Raw genomic sequence first — 18,580 nt, forward strand, 5'->3', positions numbered from 1 at the left:
GAAATGTGTATGGGAAAAATGAATGGAAAATTTACTTCCATAACCGGAGCTGGTGGTCATTGATGAGTTCTATTGGAAACGCAGCTATTTGTGAATAAATTTGACTGAATTTTTGAATGGGAATCATCTAAATCACACGTGTCAAACTCAAGGCCCGGGGGCCAAATGCGGCCCGCCATGTCATTTTATGTGGCCCGCGACAAGGTAGATTTAAATGTAGGACATAAATGTATGTCTTAAAATGTGAGTTTATTAGGAGATACACAGTTATACAGTCATATTTTTTACATCTATGCAAATTTGAGTGCAACCATTTTGCTGATGTGGCCCACGGTGAAATTGAGTTTGACACCCCTGATCTAAATCCACGGCTTGTGACTATCTCAAAGGGCTGTTTCTCTGTCCTGGTGCAACATCAGAGCGGAAGACTAAGTGGGCAGGGCTAAATGTTTATTCTGAACCATTTGAACCATTGTCTCATGATTCAAAAATTGGTACGGACCCTGTCATTGGCTATGAAAATTTCAGTTAATTTTTTTTTTTTTTTTTTTTTACTGGCCGATAATTGGGAACTTGTCCTGTATTTATGTTTGTATTTATTCTAAATTTATTATATGTCTTCACTTATCCAATTATAAAATGTAATCACTTGTAAATGTATATACTTTGGGTATTTTTTCCAGATGGTCCAGACAGCAGCAATGGGCGGGGCTCCAGTCCGGCTGAACCTATCACCAATGAGGTCGATCTGTTTGGACCAATGGTATCGAACCCTCTGCCCTCCTCCAGCACACAGCCCTCACAGGTAATACTGTACAGCTCTTTGATATATAAATGAATAGTTTATGCTGTCTAATGTCATTCGGGGCAGACCACCGCAGACATCGTGGTCATTGCTGCAATATTAAAGCTATTAAAGTGCTTTTTTCATGGCTGAGCAGACAGAGTTATGAATCTAAGAATGCTCTAAAAAAGCTGTTATCATCTAAAATTCATTTAATACTGATACTTTTAGACTTTTAATGCGCGTTTTCCTCAGATGTTACATTTGTGCTCATTAGCAAATAAAAACAATGGCATTTTTGTTACACATTTGGCAAAAAATGATATACAATTCCACAAATGTTGATTATTTTAAACACGACGGTAACCAAGCCTGGGTGGTTGAGTAGGTTTTGAAGCTGTTTTTAAACTTGCTTCGTTCTTTCATTTGTGATGGTCAAGATTAAATTATATGTTTTGTTTCATGTGGATAGACCTACAGATATAACCATAAACCAGGACATCTTTGTTTTGACAACTGAAAGCATACGCCACCATAGCATTCTGATGTGTCCTCCAGCTCAGTGTGTTGTATGAAAGGTGCACTATGTAACTTTTTCAGCTGGAAGTACATTACAATGTTCCACAGTGTAGTATTAAACTACAATTATTTCTTTATCTGTGCTTTTTTTCCCTTTAAAAACATGCATTCTCAGAGAAAAGATCTGACTTGTAACTTTCATTGTCAAATATTCTTGTAATAACATGTCCACAAAAACAAGCAAATAGCGTAGGCTTCACCCAAAAAAATACATAATGAACCTTTAGAGCGTCAGAAACAAAAGTGAAATTTTTAAAACATGGTAATATGTTGTTTTTGGCACATATAGCATTTTCAGAACAGTAAAAGCTAACATGTGTTAGCAGTTAATACTCCGTAGAACTAAACAACCCCCTTTTTTGTATTAACCACTTTTGACACGTAGTACAAATAATAATTTTTTATTTTACTTATTTGCTTGGCACATTGCATGTTAATGAACAGACATAATTTAACAGAAAGTAAACACCCTGGTTTATAGCCAAAGGCTAATTTTCATCCATTGTCCCAGGGGCTGTGGTCACAAAAGGGTCAAAATAAAAATTGCACATTCCACTCATTGCACCATATAAAATATTGCAGATTCAGTTTCTTTTATTTACAAAAAGACACTGAACTTTAATGTGAATAGGCACAGCATTTATAGAGAAGTTAACCATGAACTAAACATCTATTATTTCACATTTTAAAGTAAATTCTACCATTTAAGTCTGACCTGCCTCCGAGTTCCATTTTCAGCTATTGGCTCATTTGAATGGTATGAATTCCCATGAAAACCACCTATTGAAGCTTTAATCCCGTTGTTATCGGCGACAGCAGACGGGACCAGGGCCTATGGGACTTGAGTGTTCTATGTGTCCTAATGCAGACAGCACCACTCCACTGGATCAGCTCAAAAACAGACACAAGCTAATAGACCACAGCTTTGTCTGAGTCAATGAATCAAAGTCCTTCAGTACAATGAGAGGAGAGGAGGAGGAGAGAGGGGGGAGAGCAGGAGAGAGGGACAGGAGAGAGGGAGGAGAGAGGGAAGAGAGAAGGAGGAGAGAGGGAAGAGCAGAGAGGGACAAGAGAGAGGGAGGGAGAGAGGGAGAAAGGAGAGAGGGACGAGAGAGAGAGAAGAGAGAAAGAGGGAGATGAGAGAGGGACAAGACAGAGGGAGGAGAAAGGGGGAGAGGAGAGAAAGAGGGATAGACGAGAGGGACAAGAGAGAGAGAGGGAGGGAGGGAGGGAGGGAGGGAGGGAGGGAGAGAGGGGCAGAGAAGAGAAAGGAAGAGGAGAGAGGGACAAGAGAGAGGGAGGGAGAGAGAAGAGAAGAGAGGGACAAGAGAGAGGGAGGAGAGAGAAGAGAGGAAGAAGAGAGAGGGGGGAAGAGAGAGGAAGAGGAGAGAAAGAGGGAGAGGGGAGAGGGACGAGAGAGAGGGAGGGAGCAAGAGGAGAGAAAGAGGGAGAGGAGAGAGGAAGAGGAGAGGGAGTAGGGAGGGGGGAGAGAAGAGAAGAGAGTGGAGAGAGATAGATTGAAAACTTAGTAGAGAAGAGAGTGGAGGGATGGAGTGAGGAAGACAGGAGGGATGGACAGAGAGAGTGAGGGAGAAGAGAGAGAGAAGGGAGGGAGCGACAGAGGGGATGGCAGAAAAAAGTAGGAAAATGGAAAGGGCGAGAAAGGAGGTATACAGTAAAATAGAAAATGGTTGAGAGAGGAAAGGGGAAGAATAACGAGAGAGCAGAAGAAAAGAGATAGAATAGAGAGGGAGAGGAAAGAGAGCAAGAGTGTGAGAGAAGAGGGAAAGTAGAGAGATGGACAAAGAAGGGAGATAAAGAAAGCAAATGGGTGGGCAGAGAGAGGTAAGAGAGGGTAGCTGGAGAAAGAGGTAGGGAAATGGAAGAGGGAGGGAGAGAGCAAAGGAGGAGCGTGGGCAAGAGAGTAGAGAAAGATGACAGGAGGGGGTGAGAGGAAGACAGGGGAGGTCACAAGGAAAGTGGGAGAGCAAAGAGAAGGGGGAGAGAGATGAGAAAGGGAGGAGAAGAGAGATATTGTGGAAAGTGTATAGAAATGTGATTGTTTGTGTGTATTTATAGATGGTGGATTGTGATGGAGAGCTGCTGATATAGTTTTCTCTGGGGAGGGACGAGAGTCATAAGTTGAATGACGTATTTTTAGCTCAGCTCCAATGCAGTCCTGCTTCACTTTAGGATGACTCATGACCAAAATTATACTATTATATTCCATTGTTCAGATTTGGAATAAAAGGCATTTGATTTTCATGGGACACTGAGCAGTCGGTCCACACTTGAGTCACATGTAGCCACAGCTGCCCTGGGGTGGACTGGGGGAGGTGAGGCTGCCTATTTTTTTGTTCTTTAGTCACAAACATTCAGATTTCTGTAGACGTTTTCAACATCTCTCTCTCCTCTCTTTTCTGGTTTCTTCCCTTCTTTTCTCTCTTAATGCTCTTTCACAATGTCTGTCCTTTCCCTCTCTTCTCTTATTTCTTTTTCACTCCTCCCCACTACCGCCTTCTGCACTCTCTTCTCCTCTTTTTCATCTCTCTGCTTTTCCTCTTTTTCCTTGTGACCTCCCCCACTTTTCTCTCTCTCCCCCTCTCCGTCTCACCCCCTCCTGACATTTTTCTCTGCTATCTTGTGTCTCTTGCTCTCTCCCTTCTTCTTCCTTTTCCCTATTTCTCTCTGTCCACACATTCTTTTCTTTATTTCTTGCTCTCTACCTCTGTCCTCTCTCTCTTGCTCTATCTACCTCTCTCTCCTCCCTCTCTTGCTCTCTACCTCTCCCTTCTTTCTCTCTCTTGCTCTCTACCTCTTTCTCCTCTCTCTTGCTCTCCCTACCTCTCTCTCTTGCTCTCTACCTCTTTCCTCTCTCTCTTGCTCTCTCTACTGCTCTGCTCTCTCTCTCTCGCTCTCTACCGCTCTCCTCTCTGTCTTGCTCTCTACCTCTTTCTCCTCTCTCTTGCTCTCTCTACCTCTCTCTCTTGCTCTCTACTTCTTTCCTCTCTCTTTTGCTCTCTACCTCTCTCTCCTCTCTCTCTTTCTCTCTCTCTTCTCTCTCTTGCTCTCTACCTCTTTCTCCTCTCTTGCTCTCTACCTCGCTCTACCTCTTTCTCGCTCTCTACCTTTCTCTCCTCTCTCTTGCTCTCTCTACCTCTCTCTCTCTTGCTCTCTACCTCTTTCTCCTCTCTCTTGCTCTCTTCCTCTCTCTCCTCTCTCTTGCTCTCTCTTCTCTCTCTTGCTCTCTACCTCTTTCTCCTCTCTCTTGCTCTCTACCTCTCTCTCGCTCTCTACCTCTCTCTCCTCTCTCTCTTGCTCTCCCCTCTCTCTTGCTCTCTCCCTCACTCATCTTTCTTCATCTTTCTACAAATTGTATATGTTTTAATTAACTCCTCCTTTCATCCTGCCTATTAGGGCTGAACAATTTGGGAAAAACATCTAATTGCCATTTTTCTGATAGTGTTTGTGATTAGATTTGCAATTTATGTTTTGACAAAATAATTTAGTTCAAAAGACCAAAATATGAACTGACAAACTAAAACAAGAGTCACATTTCAGAACATTTGTACACATCTTAACTACAGGGTTAGCAGTTTTTATGCAGAATAAAGCAGAACGTTTGGTTGCTTGTTGAGAAAATGATGCAACTTCAAATACTGCAACTCTACAGTTTGCTAATTGCGTCCATTCAGATTGTGATTAACCTTACAGCCCTTCTGCCTGTGCATTGTGGTTTGCTCAGAAGTCAAAAACGAAGTTCTCAAATGAACCAAAACAAACATGACTGACATAAACAGGATGTTTTTAGCTGAGATTTTGGTCTTGAAAGGTTTCAGAGGGTTATTGCTTTGTACATCCTGCTTTGCTGTTGTGACACTTCAGCCAATCAGCTTTAAGTATTTGTCTACATATTCTGCCTTTTCCCAAATGCCTTTGATCGGGACCAGATTGATAATGTGTAGAAATTGAAATCTAGAGTGGCATGTCACATTCTGTGTAAATAGACCATTTTAATGCCATACTGTGGAAGATTATAGCCAACGGAACAACATTTCCATGGAAACAAGAAGGCCAAGTTAGAGTTTGTGGAGTTTTGCAGAATAATGTTAATAATAATATTAAAATAATGTTAATAATAATAGTTTCCCCTTAGTTAATTTTTCTTACAGGCAAGGCAGACATTTTTTCTTGTTGTTTCATAAAGGAGCAAGGAGCTCATTGACCACCTGTGATTTGAATTACATCTAATTTTCTCTCACCTCGTTCATTGATTCTGCTCAGTATCGTTGCTGTTCCTAGTACTGCACTTTTCTGGACTGAGATGTCTGATGTTTTTCCTGGGATCTGCTGTAGCTGTAGTTTTCAGCTTTAACATTATTTACCCACAAAATACCCAGTCACAATGGTAATCCTTTTTGCTGTCCATGCCCAAACAATAAGCAAAAAATGATAAACCAAACTTTAAAAATTACAACAAAAAGTAAAATCTTGATGTTAACTATTTTTAGTGAAATGGCTATGCTAACCTGCCATATGCACTTTAAATAGGACATAAATAGTATTAGGAAAATCATATACCCAAAGGAAACTCGCCCAGACACAGGAAGAACATGCAAACTCCACAATAAATGACCACTAGCACCAGGAATCAGTCTCACGATCTGCAGATATGAGGGAATACTACTGTACTACCTCTGCACTCTGCATTTCCCCCAATATGTTTAATGCGTCTTATTAAAAGTATAATTAACCTGGAATACCCTGCAGGGACCAGTGTTGTTTTGGCCTATGCCTTTATAAGCCTATTAAATGATTCTGCCTATGGTGCTGTTGTATTAATAGAATACTCTTAACTATCATGGAGGATAGCCTTTCCACTGTCTGTAAGCTGCTCCTCTGTTGTTTTTATCGCATTAGAAGGTGAATTTAATCTTAAAATGAGCAGAAATGACCCTGTGTTTCTGGGTCAAAACAATTAGCAGCACTGCCTTTTAGCAAAAATACAACATGGAATTTGTAGCATTTATATTCATTACTTAAATACATTTCAATATTGTATTAACAAACACAAAACCCTCAAATGGAAAAGTACATTTGTCTATAGTAATAATAATAAATAGCTGAAAGTCAAGTCAAACAAGCGGTCTTTTTTAAAGACCAGATATTGTGCTGGTGTTTGCTTTATAACTACAATGTACGACACCTGTGGATCATTATGTTATAATTTTCAAACTTTATTTATCTAAAATGATTTAAGAAAAAAAAAAACAAGTCTGATAAACTCCACATTAGAAAACTTAGAAAACTGCTCCCCAGTGGAGCACTTATTGCCGTAAACGTCATTACAACAAAGAGTCAGCACCTCCAATGGAAAGATGCAGATCACACTAGAGAGGAGTGGATTTGTTTTTCATTTGTACCAAAATGACTACGTGACGCTGCCGAATCTTGCACATACCACTGATGAAGAAAATAAAATTGGAGAACAAAGTAGTACAGAGCAGTGGGCACATGTCTGTAGCAGTGAAAACGGGGGTTGATTGGCAAGATGGCGTGTTGAGAAAAGGGACTAAAGATTGCTCAAACATGCACAAATCACTACAGACACAACTTCAAGTGAGTACATGAGAAGGGGAAGTACTGCACTATGGTTAAAAGCTCTGAAAAGTTGATTTTGCAGAATAGGTCTGCATTAATGCAAAATAATGAAGAAATAGTTTCACCTTAGTTAATTTTTCTTACAGGCAAGACACAGTTTTTATGTTTATGTATTTATAATAAGTAACACTTTCATTTGGCCTAATATACTTTTCGTGTTTTGTCATTTTTTTATTATTATTTTTTTTTCTTGAGGTTTTAATTATTAAAACTCAAAGCATGTGTTATTCATGCAGTTTCTGTCAGACTGGGCCTCAGTGTCGCTGTGACATGTAAACTGAGGGGCACTGATTTGGGAACACCAAGTTCTGAATGAAATTTGATTTTCAGTTTTTTTCCTCAGATTTTTATATGCTTCTGCTTTTCTGATGTTTTAAATTGGGCTAAACTGCTGTTATGACTATTAGTTTAATCAAGGACAGACTGAAAAGACGGTGAATAATGTGAAAGAAGTTGTTGCAGATTCAGAATCAGAAAACTCAAATATCTTGCAAATATCTTGGTCATGCCACCTTGAAAAATCGCTGAACCCCTCAGATCTTGGAAGCTAAGGAAGTTGGTTAGTTCTTGGGTGACAGGAGGTAAAACCAGAAGTCACAGTATTTGAAAGCATGATTTTTACTTTACTCTTAAATCTTGAGTTGATTACTTGTTGTGTCTTAAGCATTGAGGTGAACTTGTTTCTCTGTAAGAATGTGGCACAAACTTATTTTAAGATGTCTTCACTAGAATCAGCTGCTTCGGTCACATGATACTGGTATTTCTGTTCAGGTTGACAAGAGGTCTAGTAATCCATCTTTTAGTGACTGCAGGCATCTCTTAGTGACGTATTCTACCTCTCTGTGAACAGCCAACGATACATCCCTTTGTGACCTTGTATGGACAGTATGTAAAATGAGTTAAGTCCTTATAAGACCTGCCTTCTATAGATAATACCTTTATGGGGCTTTAAGTACTGGAAAACTCCTCTGAAACGAAATGCATGTGTCTGCTGTCTGTAACTTCATTCATCTCATGAGATAAACTTCTTTCAACTCTCTACGTGGTCTGCAATCTCTTCCTTCTCGATTACAGTATGAATGACAGGTGGTAGTTAACCCTATGTTGATGTGCAGTACAAAATGAACCGAATTGGGCGACGTGATTCTTGCGTTTTTGAGCGAACACTCACTTCACAAACAGAAGATTCCAGGTTCCAGGTTTGACTCCCAGGACCAGGCGTTTCTGTGTGGAGTTCGCAAGTTCTCCCTGTGTCCGAGTGGGTTTGCTCCGGGCACGTCAAACCCTCCAGTCCTGTCAGGTTATCGGACACTGATGGATGAGTCAAATGGCTTCATAACACAAAATTATCATGTGTATTCTGTGACGTGAGCTGATCCAAATTGCAGTGTTGAAAAATACTATTATTCCCAGAAATGTGAGTGTTGTTGATTTAATGTGACTATAAAATGGACTTTACTTTGACCGGGGCTTTAAAAATGATCTGCGATGTACCAACAACTCTCGCCATTTCACAACGCATTTGATTTAGCAGCTCAATATAACACAATAGCACCATTTCTCATTGTTTCTATGGCGCCCGCTACAATGGCCAATAACCCTCTTTAGTTTTTCAATATGAGAGGAAAGCTTGGGGTAATATGTATTCATTGGGAGCAGAGCGGGGATGAGCGTAGAGCGAATGATTAAATGCAGATGATTGAAAGAGATGGAGAGATGGAGGGATGGAGAGATGGAGGAGAGAGAGTTAATAGAACTGAGACCCCCCAGTGAGAGCTACGGGCGCCACGGAGGACACATTTCATTTTGTGAGTAAATAAAACAAAGGGGGACTGATGGTGCGGTGTGAAGTGATGCAAGACGCAGAGGTTATTTTCAACATGTGTTTGAGACTAACATCACGGGATAGGTTTTGCACGGCCTTGGATCAATCTAAAGAAAATACAATGATTTAAAGCCCCAGTAAGTGTAACTTTTTAGCCGAAAAAGCGTGTTTTTTTCAGTTTGGTTATGTTTATTGCTTTAAAAAACATAAAAACATAGACCCTGACTCTGAGCAGCCTTGCGTCATTATTGCCGGGTAAATCCAGACTGTTATCTCTGTAGTTTTATACAGATTGATATCGGTTTGGTCTCTTCGCCCTCCGTTGTGTCTCAAACCCGGCCAAACATGATCGTGCAGATTCGTTTTTTGTCAGTTACACATGTGAAACAAAGGAGCTCATTGGTCACCTATGATTTACAAATAAAATCAAATGTATCTCACCTCAGATTAACAGTTTAATGCTTTTGTCCGTTGATTCTGCAGAAATCCGCAATGGTTTTCAGTCCTTTGTGATGCCTATTGCGATTGGCTAATCCACCTGTCAATCACACTCATTTGAAAACGGGCTGATTCAACCGTTAACCAGACTCACATCTTCGTAAAGTATTGCAGAAGTGTGTATTCTGTATCCCAGGCAAGCGTCGTCACTCTTATTTGGCTCTGGGGCCTCTTCCTGCTTGTTTCCATGGAAATGTTGTTCTTTTGCCTAATCTTCCACAGTATGGCATAAAGCTTATCTAGCTCCAACGAGAATGTTCCTAAGTATGTTTTCATCTTTCTATTTACATGTACTGATGCAGGTCACGATGCCACCTCCACAAAGTTACATACTGTGCCTTTAAATGATTTATATGTCAGTGTTTTTATAGCGACCATGTTTAGTCCAATAAGTAAAGCTTCTAGACAAAAATAATGAATGAGTAATATAATAATGCATTAGTCTTACATAGCGCTTTTGCATTCGCTCAGTCACTCAACATTACTCTGTGGTGGTAAACTATTGTAGCCACAGCTGCCCTGAAACAGACAATCTACGCCATCAGCCCCTCCCACCACCACCAACACTCAGGTCTGGTTTGTAGGACACTTTTTCCAGCTTTTGTTTTAGCAATTAAAAGATGCAAGATAAAATTTGAATGGCAAACTGTGGAACACCCAGGCAAAGCAATAACATCTCCATGGAGACAAGCACCCTCCGCCAGAAAAGTTACATAGTGCACCTTTAAAACTTTAGTCATTATTATACAGTTTTATACCATATTTATTTCAGTGCCTTATGGCGTTGACTGCGGCATTACAGCTTTAGAAAAATACTAATGACACTGGTGGTTATATAAGACAAACACAGGCAGAGTAAATGGTCCGATTCCTTCCTCTTCCTCATTTTAGAACAGGTCAAAAGTCGACACTTGGGGGGATCACACAGCACATTTCAAACTGGTTGCACGCTGTTTAAAATGTGAATTCAGACAGTTATAGTTTTACCTTTGAGACACATCTCCTATCTCTCCCCTTTTCTCTCTCTCCTTTCTGTCTCTTCATCTGGTTTCCTTATCTTCTTACCCTCTGGAATAGATTCACTACTTTCTTCTTGATCTCTCTCTCTCTCTCTCTCTCTTTCTGTCTCTCTCTCGCTTTCTGTCTGTGTCTCTTTCTCTCTCTCTCTCTCCCTCCTCTCTCTCTCTCTTGCTTACACTTAAGTATCCTCTCCTACCCTCTGCAAATATAGACAGGACTTCTTCATTTTTCCCCTCTCTAACTCTCTTTTCCTTTCTCTCTTTCTCTCCTTCCTCCTCTCTTTCTTTACATCCCTCTCTTCTGTTTCTCTCTGTATCTTTTTCATCTCTTTCTTAAATGTATCCTCCCCTGCCTTCTGCAAATATCATGTTCATCATCATCTTTTTTATAACCATTAAAGTAAAGCTAACAACAGCTTGCATGCTAACACGCACTTCCTGATTATTGTACAATGCTTTATAATTAGATTCAGACCACACGCTGCAGACTTATTTTGACACAGATATTCATTATTATTTTTGGCACGCGTATTTGAAATTTTGGTAATTTTGGCAATAAGATTATCTCATCCCCTCTTCTGTTCTGCCTCTCTCTCTCCTTTTCTTCCCTCTTCTCCTTCACGTCTGTTTCTCTCTCTCTGCACCTTTCCTCTCTGCCTCTCTCAGCCTCTTTCACATTTCCTTTTCTCACCCCATTTCTCTCTCTCTCTCCTCCCCTCTTCCGCTCTCTCCATTCTCTCCCTCTATCTCTCCTCTCCTCCTCTCACACCATACCCATCCCTCCATCACAGCTGAAGTCAGCGCTAATGAAACCTGCTCTCGACCTGCTTCAGACTTAATAGAAATGAGTATATGCTCTCCCTCCCTCTCTCTCCTTTTATCCTCTCACCCCCTCCCTCTCCTTCTCCTCTCCTGCCCTCTTCTGACCCCATGTCCATCCCTCCATCACAGTTGAAGTCGGTGCTAATAAAACCTGTTCTCGACCTGCTTCAGACTTAATAGAAAATAGTTCGCGCTAGACCCTACTTCTCTCTCTTTCTCTATCCGCCTCCTTTTCTCACCCCGCTTTAGACTTAATAGAAAAGAGCGTGTTCTCCATCTCTCTCTTCTCTCTCCTCTCCCTCTCTTTCACCTCCCTCCCTGCTCCTTTCTCTCCTCTCTCACTGCACCTTTCCCTCTCCCTTCTCCCTCTCCTCCTTCTTGTTCTCTCCTTTCCCTCGCTCCCCCATTTTTTCTCCGCTCTTCTCACCCTTCTTCAGACTAAATAGAAAACAGTATGTACCAACCCCCCCTGCCTCTCTCTCTCTCTTTTTGCCTCTCCGCCTCTGACCCCATTTCTATCTCTCCTTCATTGCTGAAATTGTTGCTAATATAACCTGTTTTTTGCCCTGCTTCAGACTTAGTAGAAAAGACGTGCGTTCTGCAGAGAGCTTCAGACGTGAGACAGACGTGAGACAAACGTGAGACAAACGTGAGACAAACGTGAGACAAACATGAGACAGACGTGAGACAAACGTGAGGGGGACTGAACATAAACTCACACGACTCTGGGGCACGATGTTCAAATAGTGAACTGTGTTGGGACGAATTTCTGAATTTCATGCGAATACTGTTTTTCAAATAGCGCACTTTTCTGTATTTTTTATTTTCGCAACCTTCGACAAATTGATCCTTTACACGCATCGTTCTGCATGTATGTCAATGGCAAAATGTTCAGCAGTTACCATGGTGACGCGATGCACACATTAGAAAACACAGCCAAAAAAGTATTAAGAGCTCAAGAAGTATTAAGTATTAAGAGATCACTACAAGCGTTCATTGCCCCCATTTTTCAACGACAAAGTGCGAGTGACTAACTGAAAAACTGTTGGCTAATGCTAGCTATCTTGTGAGTGTAACGCTACTTGAGAGACACTTGTTTAACAAACAAACAAATCATTTTACCTGTTGTAGCTTCAACTGCATCAATTATTTTTGGTGTTATAACAAAGCTCAGTAAGTAACAGAACTACAGACAGAGCGGTGCCTCCAGTTAGCATCACAGCCCCAAGAAAGCGGAACACAGCACGCATTCTACATTTATGCACTTCAGAAACGGTATAAAAAACAAGCTAATGTTACAGAATATTAGAACTGGAAATGAGGAGGTTGTTTTGATGGGCGAGGACATACAATAATGCTTTGCGGTGTGATGTCACAATCCATTTTTAGCGACTATGAGCTAAAGCTAAAGCTAAAGCTGTTGACCAAGAAGCCCAGAAGCAATGTACCTATATCAGCCTTGATCTAACCTGTTTAATTTAGTTTTTGTGCAAACATTAGCATTCTTTGGCAGGTCCAGAATGAGATTTTTGTAACTTTGCGCAGTCATTTTGGCAGAAATGAAAACAAAAACAAAAATCTGCTTCTTGCTAGCTTACTCTACAGCTATCTAGGAGGGGCCAACAGCTTTATTGTGATGATGTTTATGGCAACGTACCTTAAAGGAGCAGGTTATTTTGTAAGTCATTTTAGATCAATATTGTGATTTAAAATGTCCAGAATATAACATAATGATCCACAGATGTCATAGACTATAACTAAGACAAACGCACGATATGTGTTCTTTAAAAATCATGGAATATTTTAGTTGCAGTAGTACGCTAGAATATAGGTTTTAAGAGTGTCTGGAGCTTTGTGCAGGAGGAGTTATTTAGAGCCAAAATCTTTCATCTTTATAGTAACACACACTAGCCTAGCCCTGTTCCACTCTGCCAACATGTCGTTATAATGCACTTCCACTGTAGTTTATCTGCGCTCCTGTCCCAGCAGACTCATGCCCATTTTCCCTCTCGACTCTGGACCCTGCTGTCCCCCTTTGCTCCTCCCCTCACCTTGATCTTATTCATCAGCGCTCGATCTACAAACACATGCATAAATTACACCGCGCGCCAAGCTAACACGCTAATTCATGAGGCAAGGTTCATCCTCGTTTGGGCACTATTTTTCCTCTCTGCAGCCTCAAAACTGTTGCTTGGAATCTAGAACATACACTATTTCACGAAGATATGAGTCTGGTCACTTTTGAATATCCCAGAGTTCAGATGGGCGTGATTGACAGGTGGATTATCCAATTAAGGACGTGCATTGTCGGTCTTTATCAAAACAAATATGGCTGCTTGTGAGGAAAAAAGACAGGAAAAAATATCACAAGGGACTGAAAAACATCACAGATTTCTGCAGAATCTGTGAGCGAAGTACTACAGTGTCTTTTTATTTGAAAAAGATGGGTGACCAATAGTGTTGTCATGACACTAAAAGATGATTTCGATACACAGGAATAGACTTGATACTCAATACCAATTTTGATACCACGATGATAATAAAAAACACTCTTTATTTAGACAATAAAATGTCAATTTAAGCATTAATTTTATTTGAGTATCTAGTTTTAATATTACTTTCAGTATTTATTAGTAGATTAGGGAGATTTTCAATACTTTTGACAACCTTAGCGACCAATGAGCTCCTTCGTTTCACATGCGTCACTGACAAAAACGAACCTCATTGGACGATTATGTTTGGCTCGAGATGTGATGGAGGGAGCGGTGACCAGACTGAAAATATAGAGACATATCAGTATGGATTTGCCAGGCAATCAAAACTCTGTACAGAGAGAGAGAGAAGTATTTTATGAGAGAAGAGAGCATAAGGCAGATTCGCAGAAACACAAATGAATGCGCTGATTAAAATGATGTATTGGGTATAGCGTTGTAATTGCACTTATTGTTGCGGTGATGTTGATTTGAAATGAAGGCAATCAAGCAGATGGGGAACACCATTGTCTCTGAATCAGATGTAACTACCAGGCATTAGGCTGAAACTCTGATGCGTAAAATAGCAAATAATTATAATGAAGGGTTTGTGTGACTTCATAAACAATATCAATAGATTCTAATGGGAACTTTTAGGCAGAATCGATTTTAAATATAGTGCTTTGAGTTTTAACAAAAGCCGCAGGTCAAAAGCTTAATTTGTGTAAAGTTTAAAGCTGCACTGCGTAACATTTCTGGTGTGGGCTATATGCCACCTACTTATCTCTATGAAGATGTTATTGCTTTGCTTAGAATGTTCCACGGTATAGCATTTAACATTTAACATCCATTCTTGCTGTGAGCGAGGTCCACATGTCTGAGCTGAACCTTGGCCGAGAGTAACAACATCTGTTTGTGTGCACCGAGGCAGTTTTTAATACCGCGCTGTGGAACATTATAAACAAAGCAATATCATCTCTACTGATGCAAGCAGATCCCTACACATCCCACGTTTAGTCCTGCGGGTCGACTTGTCTTGGTCCCGGTTTAGTCCCAGTTAAAAGCGCTGTACCTGATGATACTTTCTTTTAAACGGTAAAAACAGAAGTTAAATGGTTTGCAGTTATTTTTCTGTTATGTATTCTGAATGTCCTAATTATTCACCCTGTTGAGTTTATAAGTGTTTTTCACAACGTCATTTTGATCCTAAGAGCTGCTCATACAATATATCTGTACTGGGGCAAGACACATTTGAATTTATTACATGAAGAAACAGGTACTGTCAAAAGTGAAGGACCTTTAATAACCGTAAAATCCGATCTAGTTTTTGAATGCTAGTTTTCTTCCGATTGTAAAAACTGCTGCCATATGTGTATATTCATGTAGCGTTTTGGTCTCTGGGGGGTAGCACTCAGGAAGGGGATATAAACTGGAAAATGGAGGATAGAGGGGAGGAAGAGGAGAAGGCAGCCCTCTGGGAGCCCACATCACTGCAGGTGTGGGGCTGCAAGACCAAAACAATGGATCATTATGAAATATGGGGCTACGGTTTGAGTGGTACCACCATACAGATAAGGTCAGGAGGAGAAAGAGAGAGAGAGAGAGGAGAGACGGAGAGGAGGAGCAGGGGAGAGGTAGAGAGTCGTTCAGAAGGGTTGCATGGTGAGAGAGGAGAGGGGGAAGTAGAAAATTAGGGAGAAGAGAGGTAGAGAGGGCAGACATGGAGAGAAGGAGAACGGCAAGGGGGCAAGAGAGGAAGACAGAGATAGAGGAAGAAGTTGAAGATAGACAGAAGAGAGGGAAAGGGGGGTAGACATGGAGAGAGTTAGGGGGACCACCTGCCAGTCACAACATAACTCCAGTGGACTCAGATACAATATAATGGACTGGTGTATTTTTGCAGCAGTGTAGTCTGGGAAGAACTCCTGTGCCCTACATTAATACTGGCTCCATGGATAAAACTTAAGGCGATGTTGGTAACTTTTTGGTGCAGGTTTTAAGATTTTCTAAGCTAAAAACCCAACTAACTATTGCAGTTCTCTAACAGTGACTGGTGAACTAATCCAGGGTCTAATCAAGGTCTAAACTAGAACTAAACCAGACTAAACAAGGACTGGGTTAGGATGGACACATAACTTTTTGAAGCTGGCACTTTGTACATTGACCTGCATGATTCAATGTAAACGGCAAGTTAAAACCATACTTCTTAACATCTTCCATGGAGATTGATATGTTTAATGCCATATTGTGGAATATTATAGTCATAGAAACAAGCTCCAGACCAAATAAGTCAAGTTTATGGAGATGCAAGCCCGCACACAGTAAGTACGCAAGTTTTTTTTAATGAAAGTTTGTCAGTGTTAATAATCAAAATGAAAATAACATACTTTTATCTTTGTCTAAATTAAAAAGTTATACGTTGAGTCTTTAAATAACAAGATTGTTTGACAAGATCTGATTTGTCTACAGGCGCTGGTGGCTCAAATGTAGAACAAATACATGAGGCTAAATGTATGTGAATCTATGTATCAATGTGAATTCAAACCATACTTTTGCTTTTGTTGGGTTCCTCTTAAATGCACTTGTTTTGTACGTCCTCTTCAAAATGGCGTCTTGTTGCGCGCAGTGTATCATGGACAGACTCGGGGCTTGTTCTGTAAACACGTGCAATAGAGGCCTTTATTTGTGTCTGATGGTCAGAGCCTCACAGACACTACAGTGACTCGTAAAGTAAACAAATAGGATTTCCACAGGACCACATGCATTATGCAGCAGCCATCTTTGAATTTCAAATGTTCCCATGTCCAGTCTTCAAACAGACAGCCTTTCAAACACAAAGAACTCACCAGGAACACACTACAGCAGTGGATTTGTACATATGGATTCTGAATTATAGACTGGGTTAAAATGTAGATGAACATTCTGTAACATTTGTGGTGGAGGATCTGCTTGGGGATGTTATTGCAGAGTTTCAGATGATATCACAACATTCTATAGGCCAATAATATTTGATACAGATGAGGCACAGCTAAAATTAATACTGTAAAATTGCAGATTTGAGTTGTAATAAAGCGGGTTTGAACATTTTTATCATTCTTATAAAAGTACCATCAAAAGGTAAATATCTCTTTTTCTCCATCCAGGTGTATCACATTCTTGAAAATGAAAATAACCAGTTGCTTTGCCTATTTGCTTAAAACGTTCCTCAACATGGCATTAAACTGATCCGTATTCAGAGGCTGTATATTTCTCCTGTAGCACTGGATACCACTTTGTCTTTGATGGTATTGGAAGAAGTAATGCTAACCACTCTGCCACAAACCACCACTTCTCCTGTAACTTCAGAGTTTATAGATTAAACTTATACTTCTGTGCAACTTCTATTACAATAAAACAGCTTCCTGGACTCTCCATTTAAACATAATTTCATTGGTGCTTTTTTTCCTGGTACAGATCAATACTTTTAACAACTCTTCTCCTCACCTCCTCCTTGCCACTTCTCCTCCTCTTCTCCCTCCCTCTCCTCTCTTCTCCTATTCCTCTATCTTGTCTACCCCATCCATCCTCTCTCCCTCTTTTCCACCACCTTCCTCTCCTCCTCCTTTCTCCTCACCTCATCCTTCTTTTCTCACTTCTCCTCCTCCTCCTCTTTGCCCCTTTATCCTCTTCTTCTTCTCCTCTCTTTTCCGTTCCTCCCTCTCTCTCTCCATCCCCCCTTCTCCTATTCCTCTCTACTCCCTCCCCTCTTCTCTTATTCCTCTCTCTTCTCCTCTTGCTCTCGCCCTTCCCTCTCTCCTCTTTTCCTTCTCTCTCTCTTCGCCCTCTCCCTCTTTTCTCACTCTTCTCCTCCTCCTTCCCCTCTCTTCCTCTCCCTCTCTCCTCTCCCTCTTTCTCTCTGTCTCTTCTACTTCCCTCTCCTGTATCTCTCCTCCCCCTCTTCTCTTATTCCTTATTAATCTCTTATCCTTTTGCTTTCTCCTCCCCCACTCCTCTTCTCCCTGTTTCCTCATTCCTCTCTCCTATCTCTCTCTTGTCCTTCTCCTCCTCCCTCTCTTCCTCTCTCCCTCACTTTCCTCTCCTCCTCCTCTCTCCTCACCCCATCCTTCTTTTCTCACTTCTCCTCCTCCTCCTCTTTGCCCCTTTATCCTCCACTTCTTCTCCTCTCTTCTCCTTTCCTCCCTTTCTCTCTCCATCCCCCCTTCTCCTATTCAACTCTGCTCTCCTTCCCCTCTTCTCTTATTCCTCACCCTCTTCCTCTTTTCTCACTCTTCTCCTCCTCTTTCCTCTCCTCTCCCTCTCCCATCCCTCTCTTCCCTCACTCTCCTTTCCTTCTCCCTCTCTTCCCTTACTTTCCTCTCCTCCTCCTCTCTCCTCACCCATCCTTCTTTTCTCACTTCTCCTTCTCCTCTTTGCTCCTTTATCCTCCACTTATTTCCCTCTCTTCTCTTCTCTTCTCTTCTCCTTTCCTCCCTCCCACTCCATCCCCCCTCCTCTCCTAGTCACCTCTCCTCTCCTTCCCCTCTTCTCTTATTCCTCTCTCTTCTCCTCTTGCTCTCTCCTGCCCCTTTCCGTTCCCTCTCTCTTCACCATCTCCTTCTTTTCTTGCTCTTCTCCTCCTCTTTCCCGTCTTCCTCTCCCTCTCCATTCCCTTTCTCTCTGTCTCTCCTCCTCCCCTTCTCTTATTCCTTATTAGTCTCTTATCCTCTTGCTCCCTCCTCCTCCACTCCCCTTCTCCCTGTCTTCCTCATTCCTCTCTCCTATCTCTCTCTCTCTTTTCTTTCTCCTCCTCCCTCTCTTCCCTCACTCTCCTCTCCTCTTTTTCTCTCTTCGCCGGCTCCCTCTTGTCTCGCTCTCCTACCTCCCACCCCTCTCTCTGCTTTTCTCCTCTTCCCCTCTACCCTGATCTGTCTTTCCACTCGGT

The 18,580-nt window shown here is 41.3% G+C and overlaps 1 protein-coding gene across 1 annotated transcript in view; it reads left to right on the forward strand.

The window, feature by feature from the left end:
* LOC117382958 (stromal membrane-associated protein 1-like) overlaps window positions 1-18,580 on the forward strand; it is a 158,903-nt gene that overhangs the window by 119,487 nt on the left and 20,836 nt on the right. The window contains exon 8 of the mRNA XM_033980203.2: window positions 684-805. Within this exon, the coding sequence (XP_033836094.1) occupies window positions 684-805 (122 nt within the window). The remainder of the gene's footprint in view (window positions 1-683; window positions 806-18,580) is intronic.

The sequence above is a fragment of the Periophthalmus magnuspinnatus genome, chromosome 15 (genome assembly GCF_009829125.3).
Source record: "Periophthalmus magnuspinnatus isolate fPerMag1 chromosome 15, fPerMag1.2.pri, whole genome shotgun sequence".
NCBI lineage: Eukaryota > Metazoa > Chordata > Actinopteri > Gobiiformes > Gobiidae > Periophthalmus > Periophthalmus magnuspinnatus.